This window comes from Athene noctua, chromosome 1 (genome assembly GCF_965140245.1).
Source record: "Athene noctua chromosome 1, bAthNoc1.hap1.1, whole genome shotgun sequence".
In the NCBI taxonomy this organism is placed as follows: Eukaryota; Metazoa; Chordata; class Aves; order Strigiformes; family Strigidae; genus Athene; species Athene noctua.
This window is the reverse complement of record NC_134037.1, coordinates 7,508,239-7,524,125: the sequence shown is the minus strand read 5'-3', so window position 1 is coordinate 7,524,125 and position 15,887 is coordinate 7,508,239. Positions and strand designations below refer to the sequence as shown.

Genomic DNA, 15,887 nt, shown 5'->3' with positions numbered 1-15,887 from the left:
AGCAGTTTTTGCCTACTGAAACACTTCATTTCAAAGCTCAGAACTACTTTTCCATTCACGTTGATAAAGAAAATTGTGTTCGGTAACTTTGGAAACCACCTTTGATTAGAGATGAACTAAAGTCTTTGGAAGCCAGGCAAAATATAAAAATATATAGACTTATCCTTCCTCATGATTCCCCTCCTGACTGGGTTTCTACCAAAAGCAGCCAGAAAGGAGACCACGTTTCCTATTCGAAAGGTACCACTATGGAAGGGCAAATCATTATGTCTGCATTTGTAATGAGGTAAGGCAAAGGCATTAAAAGGTGGTTTAAGTAAGGGTTTGGGAGTTTTTTGTTCTGCTTTTTTCTTCTTTTAAATACTTTACAGTGATCTCTTGCTATCTGTCGGTCACTTATGACCTCATGACAACTTTCTCCGGAAAACTTCTTTCAGCCCTCCCAGCTGGAAGACAGCTCTGCTGGCTAAAATGTGCATATGGCAGAGGTTTTATCCTGGATGTGAGAAGAGAAAAATATCTGCAAGATTTCCCAATGATTCCCAAAGATCTTATACAACCCCTTCTCTAGACTCCATCACTTGGAGTGCAGTGAGCTGTCTCAATCCAGCACAAAGACTGTGCACAGTAGAAGTCCCTGGATTGTAATCTAGATAGACTGAAACAGATAATTAAAAATAAATAAAACTCTTCCAAGGAAAAAAATCACCAGAAGACCTTTTCTCATATAGAAATGGGCAGGTTTTCCTAACAAAGCAACCTGACATCACTGTCTCTATTAAAATATTTTAAAATAACAGAGGCAAGGTAGCAAGCTTCTACAAGCATATGCTTAATACGACTAAATGCCACTTACATTTAAGAACCTGAGTTCCTGAAGTGCTGAGCATTGAAAACACCAACTGGAGTCACTGCATGCCATGACTGTTCAGCACACTTAAAGTCAGGTTCTAAATGACCGTGATATCTGTCATGGTATTGCTGCTGCTCCTACTGCTGCTGGAAAGCACGCAGCATTCGTTCACTCGAGTCAACTTGCCAACAAAGGTCAGAGTGCCTTGCCTATAAACAAGCCTTACAAATTCACGATCTAAAGCATGATGTCATGTCTTAAAATGATAAGCTGGCAACAAAGTAAATGACATTTTGTAAAGATGTGCATAATTTTATGTTTACGCTACTTAGAATGACGGTTCTAATAAGTCATCGGTTGTGTTCCTTTAAAGGGAAGTTTTATAACTGAGATGAATCACAACTGCAAAAGATCAAAGTTAAAAAACATCAATGATGCCATGGGGTACTTTTTAATCTTGTAATGAATGATGATCATGTGCTCTTATGAAGTTGGTCCAACTGCCAACGCCAGATGTGTATATTAAGAAAAAAGTTGTTTGTGATGTGACAGCTCTGGTTGAGCTGCCAGAGAGAGGAAAACTGGGATAACATGCTTGAGATGTTGAAGCGAAATACAGATCCTGGCAGAGAGGGGCACTATTTGCCGATACATAATTTGTTAACAAAAAAACATTTGCTATCAGAGCCGCTTGAATTCTCTATTGCCCCTAACCACCTAATTTTCCTTATGCAACATAAATGCCAGATACACTTCTTGAACAATTACTGCCAAACAGCAATAAATCTACCCGAGTGCAGGGGCTCTCAGAAGGAAACAGAACTTCAGTGAGACTCCCACAGCTCACTGGAGCTACTCTTTCCCTGAAAATTCAAGTTTAATAACTAGACATTCTGGAGGTATGATAGCCTTGAAAGTATCCGACTGCAATAACAGAACTCGCAAAACCAAGCTGGCCTCAGAATAGAGTTTCACTAAGTATTTAGCCAAAATATGTATTACGATTCAAATGGACATTCAAGCTCAAATGTGGCTTTCTTAAAAAAAAAAAAAAAAAAAAAAAAAGACACAATAACTCAATGTAGGCTCTAAGAACTGTTATGGAGCAATCCTAGGTTCCGCTATTCAATGAGAATAGCAGACAAGTATCACGTACGGAGGCCTTTCAAGTCTAAACTCCAGCAGAACTTGGAAATCTTATTAAGTTATATGAACACAGTCTCACTTTTAATCCCCTGATCACCAAAATGGTTAGTCCCAATGCTGGCAGGTTCCCTTTCTGTGTTACACAGGGTGGTCCACTCTATTCTCCACATCATTTTCAAACCACTGTGCTCCTTCACAGCAGTTTTGTTTTCTGCTGGGAGATTTCCTCTTTTGCAGATGCCTCAATACATACATGGAAGCAGCCTCCAAATGGGAATGGCTAAATGATACATAACTTGTTCCCTGGTTTTTACTCCATAAATGCAGTTTGCCCAGTGTCTCCAGATGAGCTACATGGAGCACCAGCTGCAGGTGAAAATTAAAAACGGGGACTGATTCAGCTAGGGAGAGAAGACAGAACAAAAATCCCCTTGCTGTGACAGACAGACATGTCAGCTGTGAGTGACGGACACCTCAGCTGTGAGCAGGTAGCAACACTAGTATCTACATAATGAAATTTATCCACAGCTATTTGCTTTTTCTTATTTGTTATTCAAGATGAAACTCTACAGCCTGGACAGTTCTTACAGAAGGCATTTCAGTTCCTGCCTCTCCACGTAAGAGGAGGTGACACCGCAGCGTGTATTAGCATGAGATACACTTAACTGCGTGAATTCTGTCTACACCTTTCTACTTCTTCTGTCTTTGTGGTATTTTAAACAAAACTCCATGAAAACTCTTTAAAGGTCTCATTTGTATGTGCAGATCAAAGGCAAAATAATTATTTGAGATGCTTCTATTACAGGGATTTTTTTAATGTGGTTATTCATCAAATAATTCTTAATCTCTAAATGTAATTTAAATACAGCTATACCTGGCTAATCCAATCAATTCAGAAAAAGTCATTCCAGTCAGATTAAGAAAAAACTCCAGAACTGGCTCATCAGAGATACCCATATGATGTGAGAGTGGTTACCAGCTAAATGTGCTAGACAGAGAGACAGCTGTATAAATCATGATAGATTAACCAGACTTGACTGAATCTAAAAATAAGTGCTACCCATAAAACTGCTAGAACGTGACAAAACACAGTTGTCATAAAAATACAGCCAGTGATTATTGCAAAAAGATTCTCAGTAAGTTAGGAAGGTGTACTGCTATGACATAAACACGCTGAGTGAAAATCTACTGGACTATATCTAAATAAAACAGACTTTCTCTGCACAAATAACAAACAAAGACCATGCTGTTCATATACTATTTTTTTATCTTTCTTTGGCCCCCAGGGGTCTATGATGAGTCCATAGCTGAAAACCAACTTCAGGTATGATGAGATTAACCAGGTGCATTAATTATCTGATGGCAAAAGAATTTAAGGGCAAACAAAAAGGCACTTTATTATATATTTTCTCTCTGCACTAGGACTGATCCTGAAAGATCAGTCTCCTATTTTGTTCTAAACATCTTCAGTTGGAAGCTCACAGGAGTTTAGGGAATTCAGCATGCTGCAGGATTGTATCTATTATGCCTAAATCAGATTATATATAAATACAGTGGGTTTAGTTCTCATTTACACTGGCAGATAATGTATCAAGACCTTGATGTGAATGAAAATCAGGTTTGTGATTGCCCAAATTCAGCCAAGCACTTAAGTGTGTGTTTAATGCAAGTATGTGTGTGGTCCAATAGACTCCAAACTAAGCATGCGCTTACTTATTTTGCTGAGCAAGAACCAATGTTTGACAAAGATATATATTTCATTTATGGGTCTCTGTTAAACAAAATTAAGCAGACGTAAGTGCAAAAATAAGAATATAATACTCACTTCTTGGCTCCCTTGGCCCATCTACTGTAACCTTTATAGCTCTGTGGTATGTAGCGACTTGGGGGGGATTTGTCAGGACAGTTATTGTCAAAGTAAAGCTCTTCCCTACAAAGGGAAAAAAACAAGGAATGAGTGATTACAACATGAAAACAGTCACATGCATGTTCAGTAAAGAATCAGAGACGTTTAAAATTATTCCCTGTCGTTACCACAATCGTGAAAATTAAAAACATAGCTGACCATAGGAGTTTTCCTCCCCTTCAGTTTTACTCTATGTCAGGAATATGTCCATGTGTTGACAATCTAAATGTTTCTTATTTAATAATGGGTCATCATACAATGACAGAACAAAAGTGATTCACTGCTGAAGACAAGCCAAATTCTTTGCTGTATTGAAAGTGGTGTAAATCCAAAGCAAGTTAGATAATTCAAAAATTTACTCCAGTTTTGCAGCTGTGTGACAGAGAGCAGAATGTGGCCACATGTTATTTACTTCACACAGTTTTATCATTTCATTTGTTTGACTTGATTACAATAAGATGAGGAAAAAATATATTTTCCTCCTGGGAGTCATTTCAACAGGGAATCAGTGTCTCCTGTCCTTCATATGCCAGGGATAATATGATGATATCATTATTACTGGAACATTTTTTTCCCCCTACATATATTCCATCTATGAAATACTAAGAAAGCCCCCAACTTTCCTGTGAGGGTGAGAAACTGCTGTGTGCACGTACATTGCTATGATGTCTGCATTTTTTTTTTTTTTATATTTTTCAAAGTTTGAATTCACGCAGAGATTGCACAAGATCATCCACAGCCTTTAGCTGAATGAAAACGTTAAAAAGAAATAAATAAAGGGAGCTGCCTGCGTCTGAGCACACATTCTCACAAGGCGCTGGCCCCCGTTCGGGAGACTCACTGACAGTTGTAATCTGTTAGATATGCAACGGTTAGTCATGTCAGATAGTCAAAACTGAAAACTGTTTCAAGACAGGAAAAGGTGGGCGTACAACAGTGACTCAATAAAACAGTCAGCAATCTTCGGCCTTCATGCTCATTTTAGCTGCTACTTTACCAGACACTTAAAACTCCCCCCCCCCCCGCCTTGTGTGCATATGTGCATTTTTGTTACTAGGGCTTTTCCTCTTGCTGAACTCTGAAGGTATTCAATCAAGACACAAATCTTAAATGATAGGTAACAGCACAAACTTAATGTAGTTTTTTCGAGCCTAATATAGAACAGCTTATATATAAAGCATAATACAGAACAGAGCTTTGGCTGTCAAATCTAGTAATTGGTCTTTCTTTCTGGTCCAAGTTGTATATCCCCCAAACCTGCCTGAGACACGCATCATTTATTATCAGGAGTTCAACTTCAAACTGTCTTGGCTATATTTTTCACGAACTAGAATGTGACATGGATTTTTTTTTTTTTAAAGAAATATAACTGCCATTTAGAGTAAAATGATTTTCCAGGTGTAGCTGTGCTCCAGCTGTGCCCACCTCTCTGAGAGATGCAGGTTAGAGGGGAGGTCAAGACCCTGGCAAAGGTGCAGAAATCTCAGGAGGCTGAATTGTGTCTCAGTGGCTCAGCATGGCTGAGGGTGGCTTTCCCCAGTTTCACTGGGAAATGGATTATGTCTCAAATCTTTTGAAAGTGATCATGACAGGAGGAGAATTAGGTGTATGCAGCCTTTGTTCAGTCCTGCCCATCCGTCATCTCCAGAGGTAAAGTGTGTCCTGCCAGAGTACGGCGTGTACCTAGGCAGCCTTCAGACACACAGCAACAGCCCTGCTGAAGCACAGAGTGCCTCTGCACCCGCTTTAGGGCTGAAAGGGTCCGTGCCTTTTATCCCTCTCCAAGTCAGAATTCAGCCTATTGCTTGGATGTATATAATTCGCCAGGGACAGGTTTAAGGCCTCCTTCAGCACCAGTTTATCATGTCAAAAGGTTCTGTTAAATTGTATGATAATGACATTTAGATCACAGTTACCCATATAAAATCAGTAGAGTATTATTGGTAACAAAGATACTGAAGGGTTTTTCCATATACCTTTGAATAAAAACTTGGCCTTCCAAAGTTGTTTATATGCCAAATCAGTTTAAAAGTCTGTCGCAACTAAAAATTAACCCAACAAAACATATTATTTGTAAGACCCTGTGAAATCATTCTGTAGAAAAGCACTCCAAGATTTTCTACACTAAATATCTCAACAGGAGACAGCAGTCAGAAAAAAATGCATTCCTTAAAATAAAGAGCTACGTTTCAATCCCACCTGTGAGCTTTTCTAAACTGTCACCTCTCAGCCGGCCTAAGCTGAACACCTAAGCATCTAATTTGAAAAGGAAACTGGTTTTGTTCCCTAACTCGTGTTCTACCAAACTGAAGCATTAATGAAGTAACACTGATGAAGCCCCCTCACACTCACTTCATTGCAAGGAGCTGCATGGCCCTGCTCCTGCACTCAGGTTCCTAAGCTTTCAAAAGGTGATTTACATATTACAGGATTAAGAACAAAGTACGTTTTTAAGGTCCTCTGTTTCAGTGATGCTTATGCCTCCATAGATACTTCACAAATATCCCTTCTCGGCTATGAAATCCTTTAATGCACTTTTTATCACCTTTCTTTATTGCCCTTAGTCATTTCAACTATCCACTTTTAGAAGCTAAAGACTAATTGTAGTTCTCTTTTATTAAATTCTCCAGACAAACAGTCATCTGGCACTATTGCTTCAGTGTGTCTAAACTGTGCATTCTTTGTTATTCACACATGTGAGCTGAGCTGACACAGGAGGACAAGATGGACATATGCTGAAGCACAAGGCAAACCCCAGAAATTAGCCTGAAAGGAGGCTCGGCAGCTTGAGCATGTTGCATATTTTTTCAGTTAGATGCTAATGTGATTAAAGTATCGGGACACAACAAAATTAAGGTTATGATCCTTTGCTTATTGAAGACAGGAATTCTTTCTTCTCTCTCTGCACTGCGGATCGGGCTTGTAAAAGTGAGCTACTGCCTGAAAACCACACACAACCAACTTCTGTATTCACATAAAGCACCCCAGTTACTTATTCTTATGAATCCAGAAAAGGCCTTTAAGAAAAATTATACAAACAAAAACGTGAAGCTTCTGTCAGGCAAGCAACATTAATATGTATAAAAATCAAGTTTCTTCATTGAGCCATGGGAAGCAAGAAAAAACGTGGGAGAGGAGGTGAAGTGGTAAGTTGATGATTCAGACTTCACAATCAACTTTAGAGATACAGAGATCAAAGAGCGAGCTGTTTAGAAAGATGTAAATCTAAAGTCAGGAACAGGTGTGGATTAGTTTCTTGCCACCGAAAAATGATTTCTTTATTACTTTATTTTTCCTGTTCTACTTCAAGACCTGCATCTACTGATATTTGTCTACGTAAGGAGCTTTCTCACTTCTGTTTGCAACTACTGCTCTCTTTTCCTGCTATTTTAAGAGAGTTCTAAAAATCTATCATTAATGATAACTCTTTCTCCTTCTCTGCCTCTCTCTCTCTCTCCCCCTCTCTGTTCTAAGTCTGGAAGACAAGTCTGGACCAATTTCTCCATCCTGCCTCTGGCAGCAGAATGCAGCATTTCAGATCCTCCACTGAGTCCCGGCTGCTTCAAAGGAAAAGCCCTACTTTCTTCCGTTAAGATCATAAGAAATATAGGGGGAGGGGGTCAGCTCTGTTTGGACATAATTACACTTCATCAAAAGAAGCTTTCTTCATCTTCCATGCGTGAAAAGTCTGCAAGCAGTTAAGTCTGTCTTTTTTCTTCCTTTTTTTTTTTTTTTTTTTAAATATAAAAATTGCTATTTGGGAAACTAGCCAAAACTCAGAAAGCCAATATAGTAAAACAGTGCACACCCTTTGTTTTTCTTTGAAGTCTCTTAAATAAATATGTTGAGGGTTTGAAAAGTACACTATCGCTTTCCATAGATTCTACCCAGATTGATCAGAGAAAAAGTCTATTCCAAGTCTGCAAGATACAAATATAAATTAAACTACTGGAAACAAGTTTCAGGAGGTTTGTGTTTGTATGTGTCTGTAGCCATATCTACTGAAGCTTTAGGCCCTTTATTTCATTTCCTATGCTTTAATAAAAAGTATATATCATAGGTTTCAAATGAAATTCACAGATCAGAGGTAGTACATCACATCTGAGTTCTTTTTCAGCACTGCTGAAAGACTGATACAGTACTGAACTTTTACTGTAAGGCAGCAGTAGTGACAGAGCCAGAGAACTTTCAAACCTAATCCATCAGCAGAATAACAAAGCAGGCAGGTTTTTTTAAAGAAAGCAAGACAAATGGAAGAGAGACGTAACACCTTATTGAAAAGGGCAATGAACTCCATCTTTATACTGCATGACTGTTGCAATACTTCTTCTGTCTTTCAAGTTATTTTGTATTATTGATACTTTTTAAGCCATAAAATGATAAAGAGAATCGTTGGCCAGGTCACTAAAATAAAAAATAGCCACTGTAAGCCACACTTAAGGACACACTTTCACAAAGCAGTTGCAAGTGTGCTGACCAATTTGACTATCTAGGCCTCTGTCATATGTTTAATACTTTTTTGGACAAATATTCTTTCCTTCCGTAATGTGAATTACAACTGCTTTCTAAAGATATATTACTGTAAAATTAGCTTTATTGCTAATTTCCTAACACAGTTGTTCATCTTCTATTGCTTTGGTTTGCCCTGTGCAGAGCCAGTTTAAAAAATGAGTAATTACTTCAAATGCATAAAGAAAAAAAATATGTAAGTTGAATCAACAACTGATACAACAAACCTGCAGAAAAACTGAAGTGCCAGCTTCCTTCAAGCTATGCTTTCAATCATTACCTGAAATTTGAAAGCAGCTACAAGAATCTTAAGGATGAATCCCTGCAAACTTGCAATGATTACAAAGGCTTTCTGTGAGTGCAGTGCAGTTTTCAGATTATAGGAAGCTCCTAAACAGCTGGAAGACAATGACAGCACTCTACGCCTTAAAAAAAAAATAGCTGAAAGTTACCCTGTCATTTAAAGTGAAGGTTAAATCCAGTTCAAGCCCAAGCTTACCAGCAATTCATAAAAAGCCAACCAGTCTACTCAAAAGAAAAGTACAGCTTATTTTTGCAGGTCATATGCAGTTTGATTGTAAAGGGCAGGGAAGTCACTAGAAAGCTTTCCACCAATAGTTGCAAGCCTTTAAAGATGTAAGCCCTTAAAGAATATAACTTGTAGCACATGCGATATGCAAAATCCCCTTAATTATAGGTCTTCTACAACAACTTCAGAAGAAGCCTTACTGCTAAAGGGAATTCTCCATCTCTCACTGCCGTGGCCTGAGATACACTCTCTGACTTCACGTAACCCAGATCACAAATATCCCCACTTCCTTCAAACTCTGCTGTGTGATTAAAACAGGGAAGCAGGTATTCTGTGAATCATTTTTCAAAACCTGTGTCTCATAAAAACCTACAGAGATGTGAGGAGTCAGAAAAACAAGAGAAATACTTAACTTGGTTTGCACAAGTGCTGAAGTTTGCAAATTAAACACGCATTCATCCCTCCAAATGAAAGGCCAACAATGATTTATTTACAGATTAATCAATATTTCATTGCAAAGTAAGTCTGATGTCTAGACACGTAAAATGCAGTGGCCTACCTCTTCCACTTCTGCCCACAAATCGTAAGTCATTAAATCTGGCCACTTGGTTCTTCATCACTGCAGAAGCATTTCGCAGCTCTGCAGAGTAGTTCTCATCGTTTCCAGCCATGACAGTGACCACCGTCCCATCAGGCACTTCTCCTAAGGCCACCACCTGTTAAAATGGGAAGACGACCACAACTTGTGAAGTAACACTTTGAGAACGTGTGTCTCCATCCCAGCTTTGCAGGCTGCCATGCTCATTACGAAGCTCTGTGGCAGCTTCTCCAGCCCGCTGTGGTGAAGAGTCATGTATTAGCTGAACACAGAACAAAGTGCCACATCAAACAAAGAAACATCTTGTATTGTCTCCCTTTCTCATAGCCTAATGGGGAGTTTCTTCTTTGTCAGATTTCTTCAGAAACATTCAACATCCTTATGTAGAGTGCATGGTTTAATGCTTCCTGAAGGCCAACTTTGTTCTTAGCAACCAGTGAGCAGCAAGAAAACATGAAGCATGGCTTGTATCCATAAATTATACACAGGAACACATTTGAAATGGAAAGCTAGACATTACTATTAGCAGCCTTATCACCTGGATTCGGTTCTACTTCTCTGCTGGTTACACCCATCACCCTGACGCGACTTCCTCAGACTTCAAGGTAAAGGGAAGCCCCCCATTATCCCATCCCATTCCATCCCAGGAGTAGCACCGAGGGCATTGGCAGACAAATCCCTCCTCCCAACGTGCTGCTGCAATGGAGCACTTTATGGCTAGAATTCAAACTCTTCAGATGCGATATAAGACAAAGGCTGTATTTCCTTGCAGGCATGTAAATTTTCATAGCGCTCGCAAGAGTCGCATGTGGTTAGCGCTGATACCTCCCTCAAATTCCAGGAGGGGTGAACAGAAGATATCAAAGCTATTTCTCCTTATGTTTCAGCTAGCTGGTTGTCTCACTTTAAGGTTCAGTGGTTGTGCGGCGCTCCAACATCTGATTAGCTAAATGCCACAGAGCAGACAGCTACTGTCTTCTAATCTGAAAACACCAGAGATACCTATGGTGTTACTGCGCTGTGACTTTTTAAAGTAAAAGTAAACAAGAATACTAAGTTACTAGGAAGAAAATATACATGTTTCTTCACATGGGGATAAAAGACGTCCACAAAAATAGGAAGAAAATAATTTCCTTTTGCCCAATTAGCTAATACTGATGCTGGAAATAAATTTATAACACAAAGAGATTCACAAATATGGCATGGCTGAGCTCAGACCTGAAAAAAAAAATAATCTTGAGCTACTAAGTCTGTCTCCTTGCAGTTTCTACCAGTTTACATGGTCAGATATGACTTTTTATATTATACAGAGTAATTTATTCTGTCTCCTGAAATATACACAGCATTTTGTCATAAACCTGGCTTGAAAGGTCTTTCCTATTAATGATCCTGGCTGAACTAATAATTGCAAGTTGTACTTTAATATTAATTAGGTGGAAAGAATGAGGAGTTCTGAATATACAGGGAGAGCATTATGTGGCTCAGTGCACTGTACCGTGTTTCTCTAAAACAACAGAAATTAATGACAAAGGTATACAGAATTGGTGAATATTTAAAATAGACTATATTACTGAAAATTATAGCTTGTCTAATTGAAAAGAAATATTGAAGAAGATAGCTAAGCTGAAACACTGTATGAAAAGGATCTGCCTTGGTGGTTTTCTGTTTTTCCATAACACACCAAGTAATGCCACCCAAAACTGAAAACTGAGTTTTGCCACAAACTACTGTCAGGTCTCTCTATCAAGCAAAGATTTTACTTTAAAGTGATATGAACGTCCCTGAACATAAAAACACAGGAACCGCCGTTGTGGATAAGATCTGAGGTCCCACTAGCTCACTGCTTGGGTCTGACAGCAACCAGGTCTGACGGCTTCAAAGCGAGGTGTAAGGAATAATAAATAATAATCAAATAGCAAATAATAATCTGCTGAACAGATCTGACTCCGACCCTTAAATGGATATTGGCTTAAACTCTAAAGCATGGGGCTTGAGATTACTTATAAAAGACTCCCCAGTCTGCAATAGACCACGTCATCTCTGGACAGTCTTGTCATGCACATTAACATCCAGGGGAATTGCAACCTATGCTTTTTATATCTCACGAAAGGGAAAAAAAAGAAAAATCACATTAACTCCAGAACTGCAAAGAAGCTGCGAGCACAGGAGGAAATGCGAGTCTGGCAGGGGCCTCAGAAGAGGGAGCGAAGTGACTGCAGCCTCAGCTCACCTCTTTCTCTCTAGGTAACCAGAGCCCGGAGCAGGCAGCGGCATCCCCATCTCCGCCTCAGCCCGGTTCCCCGCACACGGGGACAGCTTGCAACACCTGGGCAGGAGGGAGCAAACCCTCTTACAGTCCCCCCTGTCCCCCGTTGCTTTTCAGAGGTTTCCTCCCTACCCCTTCCACTCGACAATGTCAGTTCAATTTGTCAGCTCAGACACCAGCCTAAAACTGCACGTGCCGCTGCCGGAGTCACTGGGCTGATCGCGCCTGGTCAAGAACTGCATCATTACTGAAATTAACTGTCTTTTTGATGCAGTATGATGCAATATCACTGTTCAACTCATTAGGAGAAGACCGAAGGAAAAGACAAACTGAAATCAGAGGTGAAAATAAAAACTTTGGCTAATACAAGAAAGTCCTATTACATGGGAAGCTCCCCTGCTATGCAACAGGAGTAAAACGCTTGTTCTTTTTATAATTTCATACTTTTTTTTTTTTTGCTATGAAATACCAGAAGAATACTGCACACATCCATCACAGCACTGGTCAGAGAAAAAGGTTTGCAAAACAAGTTTGAAACCTGGAGAAATACACATCATTTTGAGAATCTGAAAAACTAACTTTACATACTGGAAGACTGTTGGCATAAACCTTGACTTGGTAATTTTATGCCATGTATCAATCCAAAATGATTTACATATTCTTAGAAAGAGGATTGTAAGTGCACTGTGAAAAGAATAAAGACTGCGTAAAAAATTAAAGATTAAAAGTAGCCATAGTGCACATGCCTTACCTATTATTCAAATGCAAATACCTCTACTACTTCAAAATCTTTATTTTTCATATTAAACTACCTACACATTTGGTGATTAAAAGTTGATTTTGCGCTTTTTTTTTTTTTTTTAACTAAAGCTCAAAAAGGTACATGAAGTCAGATGAAGCCACAAAATAAAACTAAACCAATTCTTACAAGTTGAAAATAACTATGTATTTTTTGCATAACACAATTCTCGTCTGGTTAGGCAACCTGTTTGCCCAGTTTCGGTCCAGTGGGATTTGAACTGGCCAAAGCATGTACCCTAAAGACGGAAGTTATAAGCACGAAGCAAAACTACTATGCAGCAGCAGGTACTAAGGCTTTCTGCAGAGTAAAATGTTTGTTTCGGAAAAAAAAAAAAAAAAAAAAAAAAAAAGCTAGTGTGCATGCTAAATAGTTCCTCTCAAACACTGATATCTACCGCTTCAACAACTTTTCTTGCGAAACACTGAATTCAAAAAAGCCTCTGAATGCAAAATCTTCCGTATTGAGAACGCCTTTTCCAAAGATTGCCAAAAGAGCATCTGATACTATTAAAAATATTTTAATGTTCTGTAACTTAAAACAGAATAACTGATTTGCACTACTTTTTGTTTCAAAATATACATCTGGGCTGACAATTTATACAGCAGGTTTCAGCTTGAAGTTATTTAAAACAGCTGAGTTATAAACTCTGAAAATTGGGGTTTGGAGTGGAAATGCTGACAGACCCTTAACTACTGTGGTGCTACTGGGGAGAGATTTTAGACTTCACATCCCTTTTTTCTCCTGCCTTTAGGTCCACTAAGGCTCTCTGCTACTATCAGCATCATGCAGAAGCCACTTGCATCATCTAACGTGGTAATCTGGGTCTTAATGATTTTCAGTAAAAACTCCCAGGCAGACACATAAGCAGAGGGACAAATTCTGATGACTTGACTCAAATAAAGTACCGCTGGCTATTAAGAAATTAGTATCATTTGGACTCGGGTGCACAACAACTATTTATTTTATGCTGGGATATCACTAGATAGCTAGAGCTGTATGAATAGGTACACGTCTAATACTGTTCCCCACAAAACCCGTTTGCATTAACAACCGTATTAGTTAGTACACTCAACATGGACTCCCTCTCCAGTGCGTGTAAATATTAATACTTAACATTCAAATCTAATACTAAGCCAACATTATTTCAAAAAATTATAATCAAACCCAGCACTGTTTATAACAAACTTCCTCTCCTGCATATGATTTATATCTGTTTTTTTAAATTAAAACAGTGCTATATCCAGACTAGTTTTTAACTAGAGATCGCTGTGAGAGAGTTATGACACACTTAACACACCACTCAAAACATTATCATCAACATATTATTTATTGCCAATAAAACTTCTAAAAGTGTGTTGTCTGTGAGCTATTTTACTTTCAAGTTACTGTTTAGCTGAGATTCCTATAGCCCAAATCTGTCTTTTTTTTTCCTTTCCAGAGACAATTCCCATTCTATCACACCACAGTCAAGTGCTCACTGTATGACACATGCAGCTTCTTTGGTCTAAAAGTACTGGCCAGCTGCACGCAAGTTACATTTGAAAAATGAAATTAATTTTTTTAAATGGTCAAAGTTATTTCAACTCAGTTTCAAATTAATTTACCAGTAAATAAGGGCGTATATATCTTCAGCATATTTTAAAAGTACGCATCACATACGGCATGTGAAAACACAGACGCACCCACAGTGGAAGGGTGCAAGGGACAACGCATCCTCCTGATACATCAGTAAGTTGGCCTTATCTATAACTCCCTGCCACCAACTAAATGTAGGACCCAAATATATGATGGCATGTATAAATATATATAGAGAGACACAAAAAGACTGGGAAACGCTCTCAACATTTTTCTATCCTTTCATCACATGTAAGCACTCTTATTGTAATAATATGCTAAACACTTTAATATTTAATTTAGATCATTCCCTTATTCTAATGAACAGCGACCGCATCCTTTGAATTGCTGTAAGGTAGGAGAAGGCTCAGACGTTTCAAATGAAAACTGCAATGTGAGTGCGATAATGTAAGCGCTCTCGTGACCGTTCTATAAAGAGTAACTACAATACCAACTTAATCTAGTGCTCAATTAAATTATAATCACAATTCTCCAAAAGCTCCTCCTTCTTACCCCGCAGCCCCTGTGATCAGAATCACCGTGATACACACCTAGAGAGTCCCCGAGTGCTACACCAAGTTACGAAAACAGAAGACACCCCATTTTCCTGCCATTTCTACTTAGTCTGACCATCACGACCTGCACAAGCAGGCCCTGTGCAAAGGGCTCCTGCTGCAACTCCAGGCTCTCCAAGATGCCTCCCCTACACAGGAGCACTTTAGTCAACTCATCGGCACCCCTGAAACATTTCTGAAGCAAAGCTTCATCTTTATCACCAGTCACTTTAACGCCAGCTCATTTAACCGCTTCTACTAATTTTTCCCAGATAGACGACTGTGATAACACAGCCAGCAGTCGGGAAACACAAGACCAAGGCAACCTTCTGGAAACACGCTGGGTGAGGCTGTTTCCAAACTCTTCTACCTTTTGAGCAATTTCCAGGCGCGGTGTTTTCAACTGAGCTGAAATAACTTTGACCGACAAGCCCCTCGCAGGGCCACCCCAGTCTGGCTTCCACCCCACGCCCCGCTCGGGCAGGTGCTCTGGGACACCCGAGCCATTGCCCTCTCTCTACCCAAGGCCGCAGGAGAGAAAACTCCAGGGGGAACGCTTTCAAATATTGCTAGGGGAGGGAAAGGGCTTGCTTTAAAGCATGCAATTATTTTTGTTATTATTACAGTTTTAAAAAAAAATAATTATTTTCCTCTCATTAGCACGCCGTGGGGATGTAGACAGAAAATTAAAAGCAGCATCCCCGGTGCGGATCAGGGTGGTATTTATTATTTAAACGTGCGAGCCCTGCCAAGGAGAGCGTCTTCTGGCCAGACACTTCCTTGCTTGTCCACCAGGAGAAGTGAAGGGGCTTCGCCCCCCCCCCCCCCCCCCCAGGAGCCCCGACCCCCTCCTCCCAGCCCCATCTCAGCCCAGCTGCCTCTGGGGTAGGGGAGCAAAGCCTCGGACCCCCTCGCCCACCCCAGCGCCCCCAGCCTGACCCTGGGGCCCCAGCCCCCCCAGTACTCTTCAAAGCCACCCCAAATCCCCCCCAAGCTTCCTATCCCACACCTGGGGGGCGGGGAAGGAGGCGCTGGCACCCCCGTAGGTCAGGTACTGGATGTCTGGGGGAGGGCACCCACTTTGCACCCCCACACTGAGCTCTGGCTAAT

At 39.9% G+C, this 15,887-nt stretch overlaps 1 protein-coding gene across 6 annotated transcripts in view; it reads right to left on the bottom strand.

Annotated features, from left to right (window-relative positions):
• The window catches only part of RUNX2 (RUNX family transcription factor 2), a 222,619-nt gene that overhangs the window by 141,284 nt on the left and 65,448 nt on the right, over window positions 1-15,887 (bottom strand). For all 6 annotated transcript variants that reach the window (XM_074895496.1, XM_074895495.1, XM_074895498.1 and 3 more), the window contains 2 exons: window positions 9,503-9,659; window positions 3,825-3,929 (listed from right to left, as the gene is read on the bottom strand). In XM_074895496.1, coding sequence (XP_074751597.1) covers window positions 3,825-3,929; window positions 9,503-9,659 — 262 coding nt within the window. The remainder of the gene's footprint in view (window positions 1-3,824; window positions 3,930-9,502; window positions 9,660-15,887) is intronic.